General features: G+C 37.7%; 2 protein-coding genes across 4 annotated transcripts in view; one reads left to right on the top strand and one right to left on the bottom strand.

Annotated features, from left to right (window-relative positions):
* The window catches only part of CTNNAL1 (catenin alpha like 1), a 596511-nt gene that overhangs the window by 284963 nt on the left and 296109 nt on the right, over positions 1-15439 (top strand). The gene's annotated exons all lie outside the window — the stretch shown is intronic.
* The window catches only part of LOC125690635 (dynein axonemal heavy chain 5-like), a 145193-nt gene that overhangs the window by 28740 nt on the left and 101014 nt on the right, over positions 1-15439 (bottom strand). For all 3 annotated transcript variants that reach the window (XM_048939240.1, XM_048939241.1, XM_048939242.1), the window contains 7 exons: positions 12383-12553; positions 11593-11971; positions 10186-10457; positions 8824-8988; positions 5309-5576; positions 2127-2248; positions 1088-1435 (listed from right to left, as the gene is read on the bottom strand). In XM_048939240.1, the coding sequence (XP_048795197.1) occupies positions 1088-1435; positions 2127-2248; positions 5309-5576; positions 8824-8988; positions 10186-10457; positions 11593-11971; positions 12383-12553 (1725 nt within the window). The remainder of the gene's footprint in view (positions 1-1087; positions 1436-2126; positions 2249-5308; positions 5577-8823; positions 8989-10185; positions 10458-11592; positions 11972-12382; positions 12554-15439) is intronic.

Raw genomic sequence — 15439 nt, 5'->3', positions numbered from 1 at the left:
TTTCAACCAAAAATAGAAAAGAGAGGAAATAAAAGATACAGTGCTTTTTTATTGTGCTTTGACTAGCACAATATCCTTTGTGGAACAGAAGACCAGTAGCTTAAGAGGTTAAAAGCTTCCATGAGCAATTTTGACAGATTTTGGAATGACTGAAGATTGTAGTCATGTTCCTCCTAAGCTGTGACAGCTATAGGAGAAAAAGATGTTTGCATTCTTGGACTTGCTCCAATTTACATAAAAGTCAATGGTAAAAGGTGCCTCTCTGTCAGCACAGATGCCCTTGCATCTGCTATCACTACCTTCAAAGACTCAAACCTTTTCAAGTTTGTTTTATGAGCATGGATTGTTCTCAGCCTCCTTTCTAGCACATTATCAGTAATAGAAAATCAGTTTTTTCTATTCAATCCTGCCTATTTAATTTTAATAGAACTTACCCATAAAGGCATTTATCAACTTAATAGCAATGAGACAGAAACTCATAACATTCATTTCCATTTCAATTTTAGCTAACTGCAACACATGTAGCTATGTTAGAGAGAGCAGGATGTCCCAATTCTGCAACTAATGTGACCACTGCAGTATACACACACTGGATCTTGTATGTAGGTCACTCTGAAAGTAAAATCTATTTATTTTCCATTGAAACTACAACAGATACAAAGAGCACAGTAACACTATTTGAAAGCAACACTATTGAAAAGAGTCTGACTCCATCTTCTTTACACCTTTCAATAGGTATTTAAACGTATTGATAAGATCCCCCATGAGCCTTCTCTTCTCCAGGCTAAAGGGCCCAGCTCTCTCAGCCTTTCCATCGTATGAAAGACGCTTCAGTCCATCATACTCACAGTCCTGCGTTGAACTCACTATCTTGCTCAGGCGGATCAGAGCACATGAATGCGAGGTTTTTTTCTGAGTGCTTGAAGAAGGCTTTACCTATTTTGTCTTCCTAATTAGCAGACCTATAGCAGACACCGACTACAATTGCACTCACGCTGGTCTGCCTGTTAATACTGCCTATACATTCCCGGCTCCACAAAGTAATTTCTCTGACAAAAACTCTCTTTAATACTTCAAAACATTTTACCTCAGGTGTATCAATCACTGGCAATTGCTCTATGTACTGGAGATAGTCTTCAACTGTTTTCCCTCTTGGAATCACGTAATCTTTGTAGAAACAAAATTTGTCGCTAAACATATGCTCTCCAAACCACACTCTTGCAAACGTATTCAGCAGAGCTTTGTCGAGGTCATCAGTTACACGGCCTCCGTACTGTACTTCTCCAAGCATATAGTGAACACAGCTCCAGTTCACTCCGCGCTTAATGTCCATGTCATCCAAATGATTCTGAACAAATTGCACACTGGCTGTGAAGTCTGCCTGATTAAATTCATAAGGAATGTTCCAGCCCAGTGGACCAAACTTCCTTCTTTCCTGCAAGATGGGTAGAGTTAGCGATAAAAGGCTGATTATAGTTTTGGAGAATATGTTGAGTGTAAAAGAACACATAAAATATGCTGGGGCTGCATTCCACTAACTTTAAAAAATGATTCTTCACATAACACACATGAGTCTAAATGTTTGATTAATTACCTAGTAGTTAAATATTTTTCTTCATTTATCATCACAAGTAGAGACAAACAAAGAAGAGAAATATAAACATTTTCACAAAGAAAAGAATTCCCCTTTTTAAAGTGGTCCATCTGTGAGTCTAGAACTGTCATTTTTTAATTTCAGAAATGAAGGTACTGTTTTAGGAAAGGTCCAAACCCACATTGGCCACGGTAATTTTTTATGGTTCTTTTTCTGTCTGGTCACATTCATAACACTGAAGTTTCTGCATGGTCCTGCATGGGCAGGAAGCAAAAACTGCTTCTTACCTAATCATGTACAGATGCAGCTAGCAGTGTGTGGCTCTTAAGGCAGTGTCTGATATTCACACAGTCTAAATTTCCACCAAGATGACTCAAAGTCAAGCACGCTTCAGGCTGCCATTTGGACCACAATGTTTGTATTGATTTGCTAACACAAACTTTACATCTAAATATATTGTTCATTCACTAACAGATGCATTCACAAATGAACACGGCTTCATGACAGAAGAATATGAAATAAGATTTGAAACCTGAACAGTTGTGTGAAGAAACGCTACAGCATATAGTAATGGTTTCCACTGCGGCATGTTGCTCACTTCTAGGTGATCCTGAGTGATAGTAGAGTAAGTTCTTTTTAAGCTAGCTTTCACACCTAGAACATAAGCATAAAAATGCAAAAGATTAAAAAAAAAAACAACTGTGGAACCAATAACTCCAACTTCTGTTAAACAGGATTCACTCCTCCAATTTACAGTTTCATCTTCTATGTAGCTTCAAATAACCCTTCTGTAGCAACAATCTTTTCAGCTTGGTCATGCCAGGCAATGTTCAACTACATTTTGTTTCAGGTAGAAGACGATATACCAAATTGTATTAAATTCTGGCACACAGAAGGAATTACACTCAATTTACACTTATTCTAAATGTTACAAGTCACAACTGAAATACAAACATAACTATTCAGTGGCGAACAAAAGACACCTAACATATAAAATGAAATACAGCACTGAACATCCAAGAGTGTTTCAATAAACACATAAAATGAGTCTATCATTGGCCATACAACACCAAGCATGAGTTATTCACTCCCTATTATGATAGCTTCCACCTAACCAGCTTAACACAAATCTAAAAAGATGGATTTCTAGTGCAGTAAATAGAATACTGAGGTCACAGTACTTCCAATGATAAAATAAAAACCCTTATGCTTCTTTCCTACTTCACAAAGATCCTGTAGAACACTATTCAAGGAAACACATTTTCAACATGTATCAGAATAAAGCTCCAAAATTAATAGGAATTCATCAAACTAAGCGTCTTATCACAGCATGCTATGAGCATAGCGGGACAGTATCAGAAAACTACAACTGTTTATATTTCATCCTGACTTAAATTGTTACCCCAGGCATATTTCTGTTATTAAATGCAAGCTGTAAATTGGCTATGGCCTGGATTATAAAACTGCCTCTTGGAGTTATAAGCCGTTATCATTTGATAGGATTTATGATTTGAATGATAAGGAGGGGTCACAGCACAATCAAAAATATGCTGAGTGCTGAATAAAAAAGGGTGGAGGAGAAGAGAAAGAGATGAGAAATTTTTATCAAGAGACTAACTGCTCTTGAGAATGAAGTATGTACACTGAAAGAGGATGCCTTTCACTCCAATCAAACGCTTTGGTTAGAAACCTTACTAGTATGCAAAGGATGAATACTGAAATAAGAGTTTTAAGTGACTGAGGGATTAAATTTGACCTTGGATACAAATTTTCAGCCCCCACTGACTTCATTAACTGAAATCAGTGCTAACATGCATATAAATGCAGGGCAAGTCAATGCATTACACAGTCAAAGATGAGGGAGTTACAAGACAGAGTAAGTGTTAGGATTGAGGATTCATTCTGCTAGAGTTCAAAACATGAGGGCTGCTACTTTATTATGTTGGCCTGCTATAACAGGGATGGATGTTGGTGTATGGCAGTAGAGGTTTAATCTTCTCACCAATACTCCAATATTGCCATGTGACAGATGGCAACAGAGGGGCAGTCTGACAGAATGGCATCTGACACAGAAGTGCATGTGAAGCAAAGCTGTGTCATTGAATCCTCCATGGAGAAAAAATTGCACCCACTGACATTCATCAGCACTTGCTGAACATTTATGGAGATCCAACAGCGGTCATGATGTGAACATGGTGAGGTAGTGGGTAGTGCATTTCAGTGGTGGTGACAGAGACATGAAATACAAGCCACCTTCTGATGGTGTTGAATATGTTGAAAAATAGTGTTTTATAGCTGAGATTTTGCTCTATCAAATAGTGTTATTTTGTTTTTTTGTCTGTTGTAGTATCCATGGAAAAAAATAGGAGTTGTTACTTTCAGAGTGACATGCACAAATACAGCCCTTCCCCATCATATACAATTAGCAGCATGGTAAATTGCTCCTATAAATATAAAAATGACATCTGCAGCTAGCAGCGTAGTTTGAGTAAGAGAGGGGCAGTCAGCAGTAGGACAGCTATCAATTAGAGACTAAGAAAAGATGGATTATCTCATATCAGACAGAATCACGCCATACAGGTGAGGCTGGAAGGGGCCTCTGGAGGTTACCTTGGCCAACACTCCTTCTCAAAGCTTGATCAGCCAAAGCTTGTCACTCAGAACTTTGTCCAGGTGGGTTATGAGGAGGGAGAGTTTAAAAAATCTGAACAAACTGTTCCAGTCTACAGAGACCATCCTCACACTTGTTCTTTTTTCTACTGCTATACAGAAATTGCCTGGATTTCTACTTATGTCCATCACTTTCCCTCTTTCACTTGGCACCAATGCAAAGTCTTGCTGTTTTCTTTACTCCCTCCCATCACATGTATATATGCATTGATGAGGTGTCTCTGAACCTTCCCTTCTCAGAATTAAACAATCATAGCTCCCTCAGCCTTTCTTCATATGTCAAATGCTGTAGTTCATTCAGTATCTGAATATGACCCCTCAGTTGACTTCCTCATACTGGAACTACATGTTCCAGTATGTCCATGTTTTCTGCACTGAGAAGCTCAGACCTGGACAGACCACTCCAGATATTCTTTCAGCATGTTTTCAGTACAGAAGTATCACCTCCCTCAGCCTTCCAGAAATGATCTTTAAACAGTAAACCCCTTTATTCAGATCCACCAGAAGTTCATATTTACTCTCTTGTTGGTTGCAGAAGCTAAAGGGTGATCAACAAATACTTGAAGGGCAATAACAGGGATGCTGGGATCAGACTCTTTGCAGCAGTGCCAGATGACATAAGAAAAAGCAACAAGCCACAGCTACATACTGCAGTGTGGGACACTGAGGTCAAGTGTTCAGAAGTGTCCTTCAATTTCATTGCTCAGAAGAGTACAGGATCAGTTCTCCTCTGCATCCTTGGGTAGGGTCAACAGGATGGCAAGAAAATAGTGGCAGCATGCACCAAGTTTAAGAAAGTTCCACTGTCAACATTCATAGGGTCTACCCAAACAACAAAATACAGTCAATTTCTGTTACAAACCAAAGTCAATTTTCTCCCCAAAAGAATTATGCTTTACACAATGCAAGACTGACTTACAAAGTGCTGTATTTAGCACTTTGAGAGAATAAAGACTAAAACATAGTGTGGATTTCAGTGATACAGAGAGGAAATAAAATTAAGCCCCCTTTTCCACACCCCCCAAGAAAAGCATGGTTTCCTACCTTGAGGTGGTTCGTTAGTAAATTTGATGGATGACTGTAAAAGATTAATAGGAAACTCCGGGTGAGCCTCTGTAGTTATCCAGGTCCTGAAACCTTCACTCATTGATTCTGTTGTTGTGATGGTGTCCATTAATTCATTAAGAAACAGTAAGCCAAGGTGGCAGTTCTGTAGAAGGAGCCATCCTCCATCTTGTATGCATTGATTTAACAGGCGCCTTGCATGGACTTCCTGGCCCTGACCCATTGAAATGGCACGACAGGGAATGTTCTGGAAAGTAAAAAATTTTTATTTTGAATTTTTTAAAATATAATTCTTTGCAATGATTGGCCGCATGATTTATTGCTTCTATAAGCCAATAGATAGTGACACTGTGCCACAAGGAAAACCACTAACATCAGTGGGAATTGATCATATCAAAACAGAGAAAAAAGAAAAGTATAAGATGAAAGAAGACCTCAGGAAGGTATTTGAAAAAGAAAAACTGGCCAGGTTGTTACTAGGACTATACAATTCTGTAAATAAAATGCAGAAAAAACTCCCTCTTGCTTATATTTCTTACTGTCCTTACTTGTTAATAAGCGATCCGATCCCCTGACTTAGGTTGGCTGCCTGGCTCCTAACCAGGAAAATTAGAGTTCTCAAATTCACTTGAATATATTATTCCACATACATTCTAAACACAGGTGGAGTTGGAGGCAAGAGAATTGATGAAAAGACTTAGCTTCATGAAGAGTTTCCAGCCCAAGACATACAGCTGACTATCCCTCATGCCGTGAGCTTTGAGCTTCATAAAGACTTACCAGCCTGAACATATCTTCATCTGGCTAAAAGCTGCAAAGGTTAATGTTAGCTTTTCCTGATACGGACTGCCATTGTGAAACAAAACTGAAGGAAGAAAGTCATCCAGTCCTAAACAGTGTGGATGGGGCTGTAGGAAAGAAAGTTTAACCGTATGGACGCAGGGTGTGATGGGTCATTTCACCTTAGGGTCAGAGAACAGATCCTGACCTGATTTTACTGAATTGCATAAACACAGCTACTGTGTATGATCCTCCACATCCTGGAAAAAGATTTAAGAAGAAAACACCAAAGATTAGAAAGTAGTTATATCCTGCTCTCAGATCCGTATGAAAATGAAACTCCAGCCAAAAGAAGGAAAACTAAACAGTGTGAAACAAGTAAAGCTGAATAAACTGTGAAGCCACGTGTAGAAGAACAAAAACCTTTTTTCTAAGGAATATCTGAGTACAGCCAGCAAGCCTGTAAGTCAGACGCTACCACCACCCCTGCAGACTGCACAGATATTCAGCTAGTTCAATATTCCTTAATGCATCTGCTCATAATTTGCTCCTCTAAGCAATGTTACCTCTCAAATGTACACTCATTAAAGGTTATAGAAACATCAAGAGAAGGAAAAAATATTTTTTCACTACAGACTGTTCTTCTTTTATTCCTTCTAAAAGACTTTTATCAAAATGTTCGCCTACAGAATGCTTCTGTAAATAGTGAGTCAAAACAGTATATCAGTGTCATCTTAATGCTGATGAAATTACTATAATTTTAGTCATCCCAGTGTCTCTAACAGTTTTTCTGAAGGTTCTATGCATCAGTCCCTACGTAAAAAATAAATAGAATAACAATTAAAATATCTAGTAAAAATGCTAGGCGTTGTGAATTTCATTTTTTAATTCAGAAGGTTGAATTTTCACTCCAAGTTCAAGTGAAAGCACTGGGGACATAAATCCAACTAGTTTTAAAATAGATCTAGCTAGCTTTATAAGGGTGATTATATAGCTCAGGAGTCACAGCTAATGTTTCCATTTCTTTGAGAAGTGGTCATCTGAAGATAAAATTTTAGAGCGAAAGATAAATTCTGGTTATTAATTTGAACATCTCCAACTGTAGATAATTGTTTTATGTTGTTAATATCATTTTCAGCCTGGCTTATTATTATTCTATCTATGCTTCCTTAAAACATGAAAACATTTTAAGACTGCCCACGGCAATACATTCTCAGAATGACAAGAAAACCTGTTTTCTTCACAGCCAGAATTAGAGAACACTTTCTATAAGCATTTGCCCCAGACTGACTAAGGTCTTTCTTAGGATTTGACAGAACTGGAGAGTGTTTTGTTCACCCCACTGCTGACTTCAGTGACTCCAACTTAAGTGACCAGCTGACTTCAAGAGACTCTGTAGGGAGTTTAGCACACTTCACTCCTGACCAGTGGGATAGAAAAGCTCAGCTCCTGGATGGAAGACAGAGTTACATTTCAATCATGTGCTCTGAAATGCTTTCAGAGGCACCACTCTTTATTGATTACAAAAAATAGCTCCTATCAGAGAGAGCATAAGTACCTATCTAGGAAACTGATTTGCAGGATATGCACGTTGAAGGGCAAAATAGGTGACAGAAAACACCATTACAAAACTGATACTCAAATTGGTATTCATGCCATAGGCCATGAAAAAAAAAACCCACAAACAAAAACAACAAAGCAGACTCCAATCAGAAACAACTAACATATAAGGGACTCAAAAACTGTTCATTTCCAAGCTATAAATATTCTTGCAGTCAGTATTTTATGAATAGGAAAAATATTGTTCTTCCAACACACTGCTTCCACTAAGTCTAAAAATCCTGCTGATCCAACTACCTTTTTCCCTACATTGATACATTGGCTGGTTCTCTGGTTTTGGGACAAGGGTCATGTCAACAACCTGACCTAAGATTCCAAACATTAAGCACTGATGGCAGAGTTAGATCCTAACTTTAAACATTCCATATAACAATCAGATAAATAAAATAAGAGAAGCCTGGTTTTCAAGGATGAGCACCTGAACTTGCTAATTAATAACCCAGAGATTTGTTGCAGTTCTCACTTTTGCCAGTGAATTTTACTAAGCGTGTAAAAAATTCTGCACCTATAAATGAAGATACATTCTATCAAGGAGGAAAAGTTATGGAGAACAACTGTGAATAACTTATTCTCAGGACAATTATATTTGCATCTACAGTCTACACTGTGAATTATAAAACACAAAGCATGGAGTCCTGTAAGAAATGTTGAATTTATCCTTCAAGTGAATTGATGGATAGGGTCTCCAAAATCATTCTGTCTATCTCTAAATTTTTATATTGCTTATTTATATTTCTGTTCTTCCTATAACTGTCTTTACTGTGATTTCCTGCAGTGAATGGGATGCAGCGCACACCGCAAGTAATGCTTTGTTCTTATAGCCAAGTTTTTTCACTAAGTAATGGACTGTCCTGGTCTGCTGCATGAAGACAGAGGGCTGATTGGAATAAAACACCCAGAAAAAGCAGGAAAGTAATGCTTTCATTTCCTCAGAATATTCATGTCGGCTACTGGTCCAAAATTAACTTGCAGAAAACAATTGTATGAATAAAAATTTCACCAAAAGAACAGATATAAAACATGGAAATAACATTTCTAGTTCAAGAGACATTCTATATGTCTTTATCAGCTCTAGCAAACACAGTTTAGAATACCTTTGATTTTGCAAGACGTTCTATATTTTCAGTGGGGTCAGACCCCACTGATAAAAAGCATGTCAGAGGTGTTCGACAGTCACTTTCCGACCACATTGCTTCCATTTCAAGTATAAATCCTTCTGCGTATTTCACACCAAGGGATTCTGCAATGTAGTGTCGAGCCTGAAAAACAAATCAGAACAAAACAAAGCTACCAAAACCATAAATATTTTATTTTTAATTTACTGGGTTGGTAGATAGCCAAGTGAAAGAGCTGCTTGTTACCTGCCCCATTGGCTCCTCTAGTGTCAAGTATTGTTGACACTGGATCTACAGCATAGCAGAGTGGACAAATTTTTCAACTATCCTACAGTCTTCCATATATATGTTGAAAATGCAAACAGAAGTTTCCCTATGCTTAGGATCTATTTCTACAAAAAATAAACACAGCTCAGACCGTAGTCTTAAAGGTCTCAGCCTTTTCTGTGCCTCCATTTTCCTCTTTTCATGGACATTTTCTACAAGGATTTCAAAGTTATAAAGGATTTCTAAGGTGTAAGAAAGACTTTTTCGAAAGCCATGATTTTCCAACTGTGCAAACAACTAACTGAGGTGTGCATTATGGAAAGAAACACCCAAGATCAAAGGAGATTGAGCCAGATGCCAGATTCAAAAAAAATACATCCATCAATAAACTTTCCACTACTGTGACTTTTGTCCTACTGAAAAGAGGTGAAATGTTACAGTGTTTGGAAAGACAGTAGGGAAAGAAGAGATAAAGAGTATAATAACAGAAAAGTACCTCCTCTTTCCTCAACAATTAAAATAATTACAGTATTTGAAACCACCATTCAGAGACGTTCTTTCTCAAAGGTGGTTGTGCTGGATGATGCAAGTATTGCTGAATGAGCAGTAGCAGCTTTATTATTTTGGTCTGTTTAGATTGTGGAAAGTGAAGTTCTCACACTTCTCTCCTTTGCCTGCTGAAGTGTAGGAAAGGAAGAAGGATGGAACCATGTGGATTCTGTTGAAAAGGTTTCTGAAAAAAAGATAATGCCCCTAAATACGGTGTGCTATTACAACATACAATGTATGAAGCTGAGATATGGAAGAAAATCATAGAATCTTAAAATCAGAGAATCATAGAATGATCTGGGTTGAAAAGGTTGATCACCTAGTTTCAACCCCCCTGCTATGTGCAGGGTCACCAACCACTACATCAGAAGTGGTTGCAAAATCAGAAGTACTACTTTTCAGTGCAGCTGAAGATTTAAAAAAAAAAAAAAAGATTATATCTTCTTTTTTTTCAACATAATTTAGAATTAGTAGTTATAGAGGAGATGCCACACAGCATAAACACCAAATGAAAGCATATCTTACTTGGGCAACGGTATGATCAGGGCACCAGCTACGGACAAGGAGAAGCTTATGGAATTGATCCAGTAAGCTGTCATACCCATCAGGAACAACAGCTTTTTCAGGTGCTTCTGCATCGAACCAAGCTTTCCAGGCCTTCTCATTCCTAACAACTTGTACCAGAAGTTCGTTAAAAGGGCACAAGCTAGACAACTGCACAAGATTGAGCCATGTCATGTCAAGGATCCACTTTTTTGGTTTCGGTTCCACAGAATTTAGATCCAAACTGGCACCTCCTGCAAAGCAAAATAATGATATGGGGAATACAAACAAACAAAAAAAACATTGTTAAAGCAGAAAAAATAACTAGTAATCCAAAATGCTGTTTTTTTTTTATTTGGGGGATAAAAATTTTTGTAAAACAGGATAGAGACCTAGAATTATGCATAGAAGACTTATTTAATGAACAATGAATGGTCTCAATGCCTCCCAAAGTTGATATCTCAGTATTGAGTTTCTTTTCCTCTATCTGGGAAGCTAGAGCAATACTTGTTCTATGATACTTAAACCCAAGTGTTCTGTTCAGATGTAGAAAGGATCCATGGTTAGTCCAGCCCCCTTTCACCTACACTACAGAATGACAAAGCACATGGTATATTCATTTCCAGGACTGCAACTTCAACTGCTCACCCACCACTCCACCATCATGCCCATTTGTACTTCGAATGCAGCTGAGTCACAGTTGAATGTTAAGCTGGTGTTCAATGAGCAAGCTGAGATATTTGGATACAAGAGCCTGATAGAACTTATCTTCATTTGTGACTGTTCTTAGCTTATCTCAGAGACAGTGTCTGCCCCCACAAGAACTTCATAAGCTTAACAAAATTTTTATTTTGTCATTGTGTCTTAGCAGTGACATGATCTGGTAGCATAATGTAGAGAAGGTGATACATAGCAATGTTTTACAATGTCCAAAAAATTTCTACTTTCCTTTCACAATCACACTTAAACATGGTACCGAGTACCCATGCCTTCATCTGCTTGCTCACCAGCAATCAAAACAGATTTTACTGACTGTTCCCAAGTTAACAGGTGAAAGCTTGTGGTAACTCAAAAAAAAAAAAAAAAAAAAAAAAAGAGGCATGCAAGGGAAAATTACATGGTCTTTTACAAAATAACAGCCTTTTTTTCCCTGTTATCCAACACAAAACTGTTAAATAAACTCATTTTAGCATTATTTTGACAACAGTCTACGTTGCTTGTTTTGCAAATTTTATATTGTAAACTTCTCTTTTGCAGTATACATGTATTCAGTCACCAGTTAAAAATCACCACTCCTAATGGATAGAACATAGTGCTAGTGTAAGCACAAAATCTGAATTTGGCAGTCCACAGACATATGCAAATAGGGAATATTTATGGAGAAATTACCTTTGATCAGTGTCTCAAACTCACTGTGTGAAATTTTCTTGGCCTGCAAATCAATCTTCAACGCCAGCAGCAATGTAAACAGGAATCTGTGATTTTCATACAGCCCTCGAACTGTATACTTGAAGACTTCATAGGTGAGGTGCTCAATTATATACAACACCCTTTTTCCTGTGATCTGAGATTTCTGAGATCTTTCCACTGACAGGTCAAAAATGCCAAGAAACTGCCGTAAGGATGTTTGGTACATGACATTCACCAAGCTCATTTCCACAATTAGGAAATAAAGAATGCTACCACGACCAGCAACTGGCCGATACTCTTCACGTGCAGCATTGATTTTCACCTCTGTCTCCGCTGCTATGCTTAATTTTTCACTGACCTTAAAATTAATTGAAAAGACAATGCAGATTTAGTCATGTCATTTGTGATTTACACTGCACAAGCAATAGGAAAAGGTCTTGATTAAGATCACATTGGTATTTTCAGTCAAGCTTTGTTGGTGTTTCAACAGAAGCAATTGTGTCTTCATGTGCTCAAACACCAAGCACAACATGATTTGATTCAAATGAACACTTGCAAGGTACGTCTGGAATATAGGGAATTATCCAGGTAATAGTTTAATTTTGCAACATTTTTATAATGGACAACGATACAGTTTCTACTATTTATGACGAAGTACAATGCTGCATAGAAACTCTAAATTGGAAAGCAAAAACAGCAAAAATATCTTTCCAGAGATAATCTTCAAATTACAATTACAAAATGCATCTGCAAGGTATTCAAAATTTACCTCTTCTGCTGTTGTTTTAGTGATTCTTAGGACTTCTATTAAAGACTCATCTTCAACCAAAGAACCCTCTGTACTCGTTAGGCGAAAGAGTAGGTTATCTTCAAGCTCCTGCATTCTCCTCCTGTTAGATGTCACTTCCTCCATCAGTTTAACTCTTTCTGCCTCAAGTTCCTGTACTCAGAAAATCAAACATTTTCATTAATTAATTAAAAAAAAAAAACTGTAAAATGACACAGAAAATTTGATTTAATGCATGAGAAATTAGAGGGTTTCCTGCTTTTTCTATAAAATACAGAATCATTATATGCTAGAGTGATTTATATGTATACCACAACTGTTTGATTAATGCTGCATACTGAGGAGTGAATATGCATCAGAATTACATGAACAAGCTTCCTCAGAGTAAGATGCACAAAGCACTGAAACTGGCTTCCAATGGGAAATGATAAAAGCCACATTACATTAAGTACTTAAAATTAAATCAGACAAAGGACTGAAAAATGCACTGTATGGACTGATTTTACATTTTAAGGAAATTGACTGGGTGGCCTATTCCATTTCTAATTTTTATCATCCTGTGACGTTGCAAGATACACTCCTCCCTTGCTTAGAAAGCAGAAAATACTACAACAATTATTATCTATGTGATGTGGAATTTGTATGCAATTTCTACAAGACAGGTGATGGCAAGTGACAATAACAGACAAATCAACACAATGCCAAGTGAAATGAGGCATCTGCATTGCACAGTCCTACACAGCTTAGAGACACCCTTGCTAGGTGCTTTATTTAATCAATCAAGTCAACATTCCTGTAAGAAAAAGGCAGTTAATAATACCAGTCTGCCTAAACCTACAGCTTTGGTTTATTTTCATTCTTGTCAAAGTGACAAGTTAGAGAACAAGGAGATGTATGAAGTTATAGAGTACAGGAAATGCTCTCTTGTATTTCAGAGAGGGAGTGAAAAATTTCTTCACTCTCACAAACCTCTTATTTGGAAATCTGTTTATAATATATTCTGAGGCTATAGAATGTAGCTCTGTGGAAGCTACAAATAAATGAGCCCTAAAAGATGAGAATGACTAAAGCCTCAATCATTCAGTTTCCGCATTTTTTCCTTTTTCATTAACACACAAAAAAAGGTTAGAATTACACAATAGAACCAGTTCTGAAGAATAATTACATATGCATTTACGTATGTGCTTAAATTCATGCTTATTTAAGAACAGGCACCCTACCCATTCTATTTGTAAGATTTTAAAGCATATCTTTCAAAAAATGAGCAAATATATCAGATGCCAGGCTTTTGCTTGCAAGCGGATTTCATGACCACATTTGTAACATAAAGACTAGCTGCTCTGAACCCAAACATTGGCAGCAATTTATTTATCAAAGTAGAAAAAGATGCTGATGAGAATTTTTTTCCAAACAGTTGGAGGAGCAATCTTTAAAGAAAACAAACAAACAAACAAACAAAAAACAAACAAAAAAACCCTTCTTTGATCATGTATTTCATTGATCACTGTAACAATCATTAAGAATGTCTCGGTCCCTTAAATCTATTACTTTAGCTCAGTGATCATAAATTTGTCTTCTTGTTTCTCATAGAAAACCTGCTTTTCAGATTCTCTGTTAATGCTCTGTCTTTTCTTCGAACAAAATTTATCAGAGCTCCCTTGGCTATCCATGGCAGAACATTCATTTCTTACTGAGACAGAAAAACCATGATTTCTTCATATCTGCTAAATGGAATGGTTTAATAAATGTGGATCACTTGCAAAGATGTCCCTGTGCAGTAATTAATGCTAATACTAAATAGTTACCCTTGCAGCTCCCTTCAGCTGATACACTGCACTGGATGAATATTTTTCAGTAAATAATTTCTAGCTTGTATTTCTTATATATATTCAGTGTGAATTCTGTAATGGTTTTGTCCAGGAAAAGAAAAACAATACAACTAAAGGGTACTCGCATCACTTTTTATCTGAGCATTTAAAAGTAGAAGCTTCTCTGCAGGCCATGAGAAATCGCTTCTGTCTTGAAAAGACATTGAAACCTCCTTCTCTCATCAGAGATCTATAATCACCAATTGCCTAATGAGGAGGAGGAAGTTGATGAGACTTTCTATCAACAGTTGAAAGTAGCTTCATGACCACAGGCACTGGTTCTCATAGGGGACTTCAATCACCCTGAATATGTGCTAGAAAAACAACATGGCCAGTCACACATAGCCCAGGAAGTTCCTGCAATGCGCTGAAGATAACTTTCTGATGCAGGTGGTGGAGCAGCCAATAATGAAATGTGTGCTGCTGGACCTTATTCTTACAAAGGACTGGCTGTGAATGTGAAGGCCAGGGGCAGCCCTGGTTGCAGTGACCATAAGATAGCAGAGTTCAGGATCTGACATGAAGAAAAAAGGCAATAAGTAGGGTTGCAACCCTGCATTTTAGGAAAGCCAACAATGACTTCTTCAAGGACATACCTGAAGGTATCCCTTGGGTTAAGAATTGGAGCCAACTGCTGAATAAAGTAGGTGCATTCTCAGATAATGAAGTATACTGAGAGGGAGGAGTTACTGAACACTGTTTTTTCTGCTTCCATTTTTACTGCCAAGACTGCCCCTCAGAAATCCCAGACCCTGGAGATAAGAGAGAGGGTCTGGGGAAAGGAAAACTTTTTCTTGGTTGAGAATAAACTCAATGCACTGAAATCCAAAGTCCCCAATGGGACATACCCATGAGTGCTAAGGAAACTTTCAGAATTGATTGCCAAACCACTCCCTACCATCTTTGAAAGGTTATGGAGAATGAGAGAGGTGCCTGAGGACTGGAGGACTGCCAGTGTTGCACCAGTCTTCAGAAAGGGTACTAAAGAGTACCCAGGGAACTAAGGCCAGTCATCTTCACCTCCATCCCTGAGAAGGTGATGGAGCAGCTTATTCTGGATGTTGTCTCCATCCAAGTGGCAGAAAAGGAGATTATCAGGAGTAGTCAACATGGATTCACCAAAGGGAAATCATACTTGACCTATCCGACCATCTTGACAAGCTGTGTTGTG

This window comes from Lagopus muta, chromosome 3, assembly GCF_023343835.1.
Source record: "Lagopus muta isolate bLagMut1 chromosome 3, bLagMut1 primary, whole genome shotgun sequence".
In the NCBI taxonomy this organism is placed as follows: Eukaryota; Metazoa; Chordata; class Aves; order Galliformes; family Phasianidae; genus Lagopus; species Lagopus muta.
This window is presented reverse-complemented; position numbering and strand designations above follow the sequence as displayed.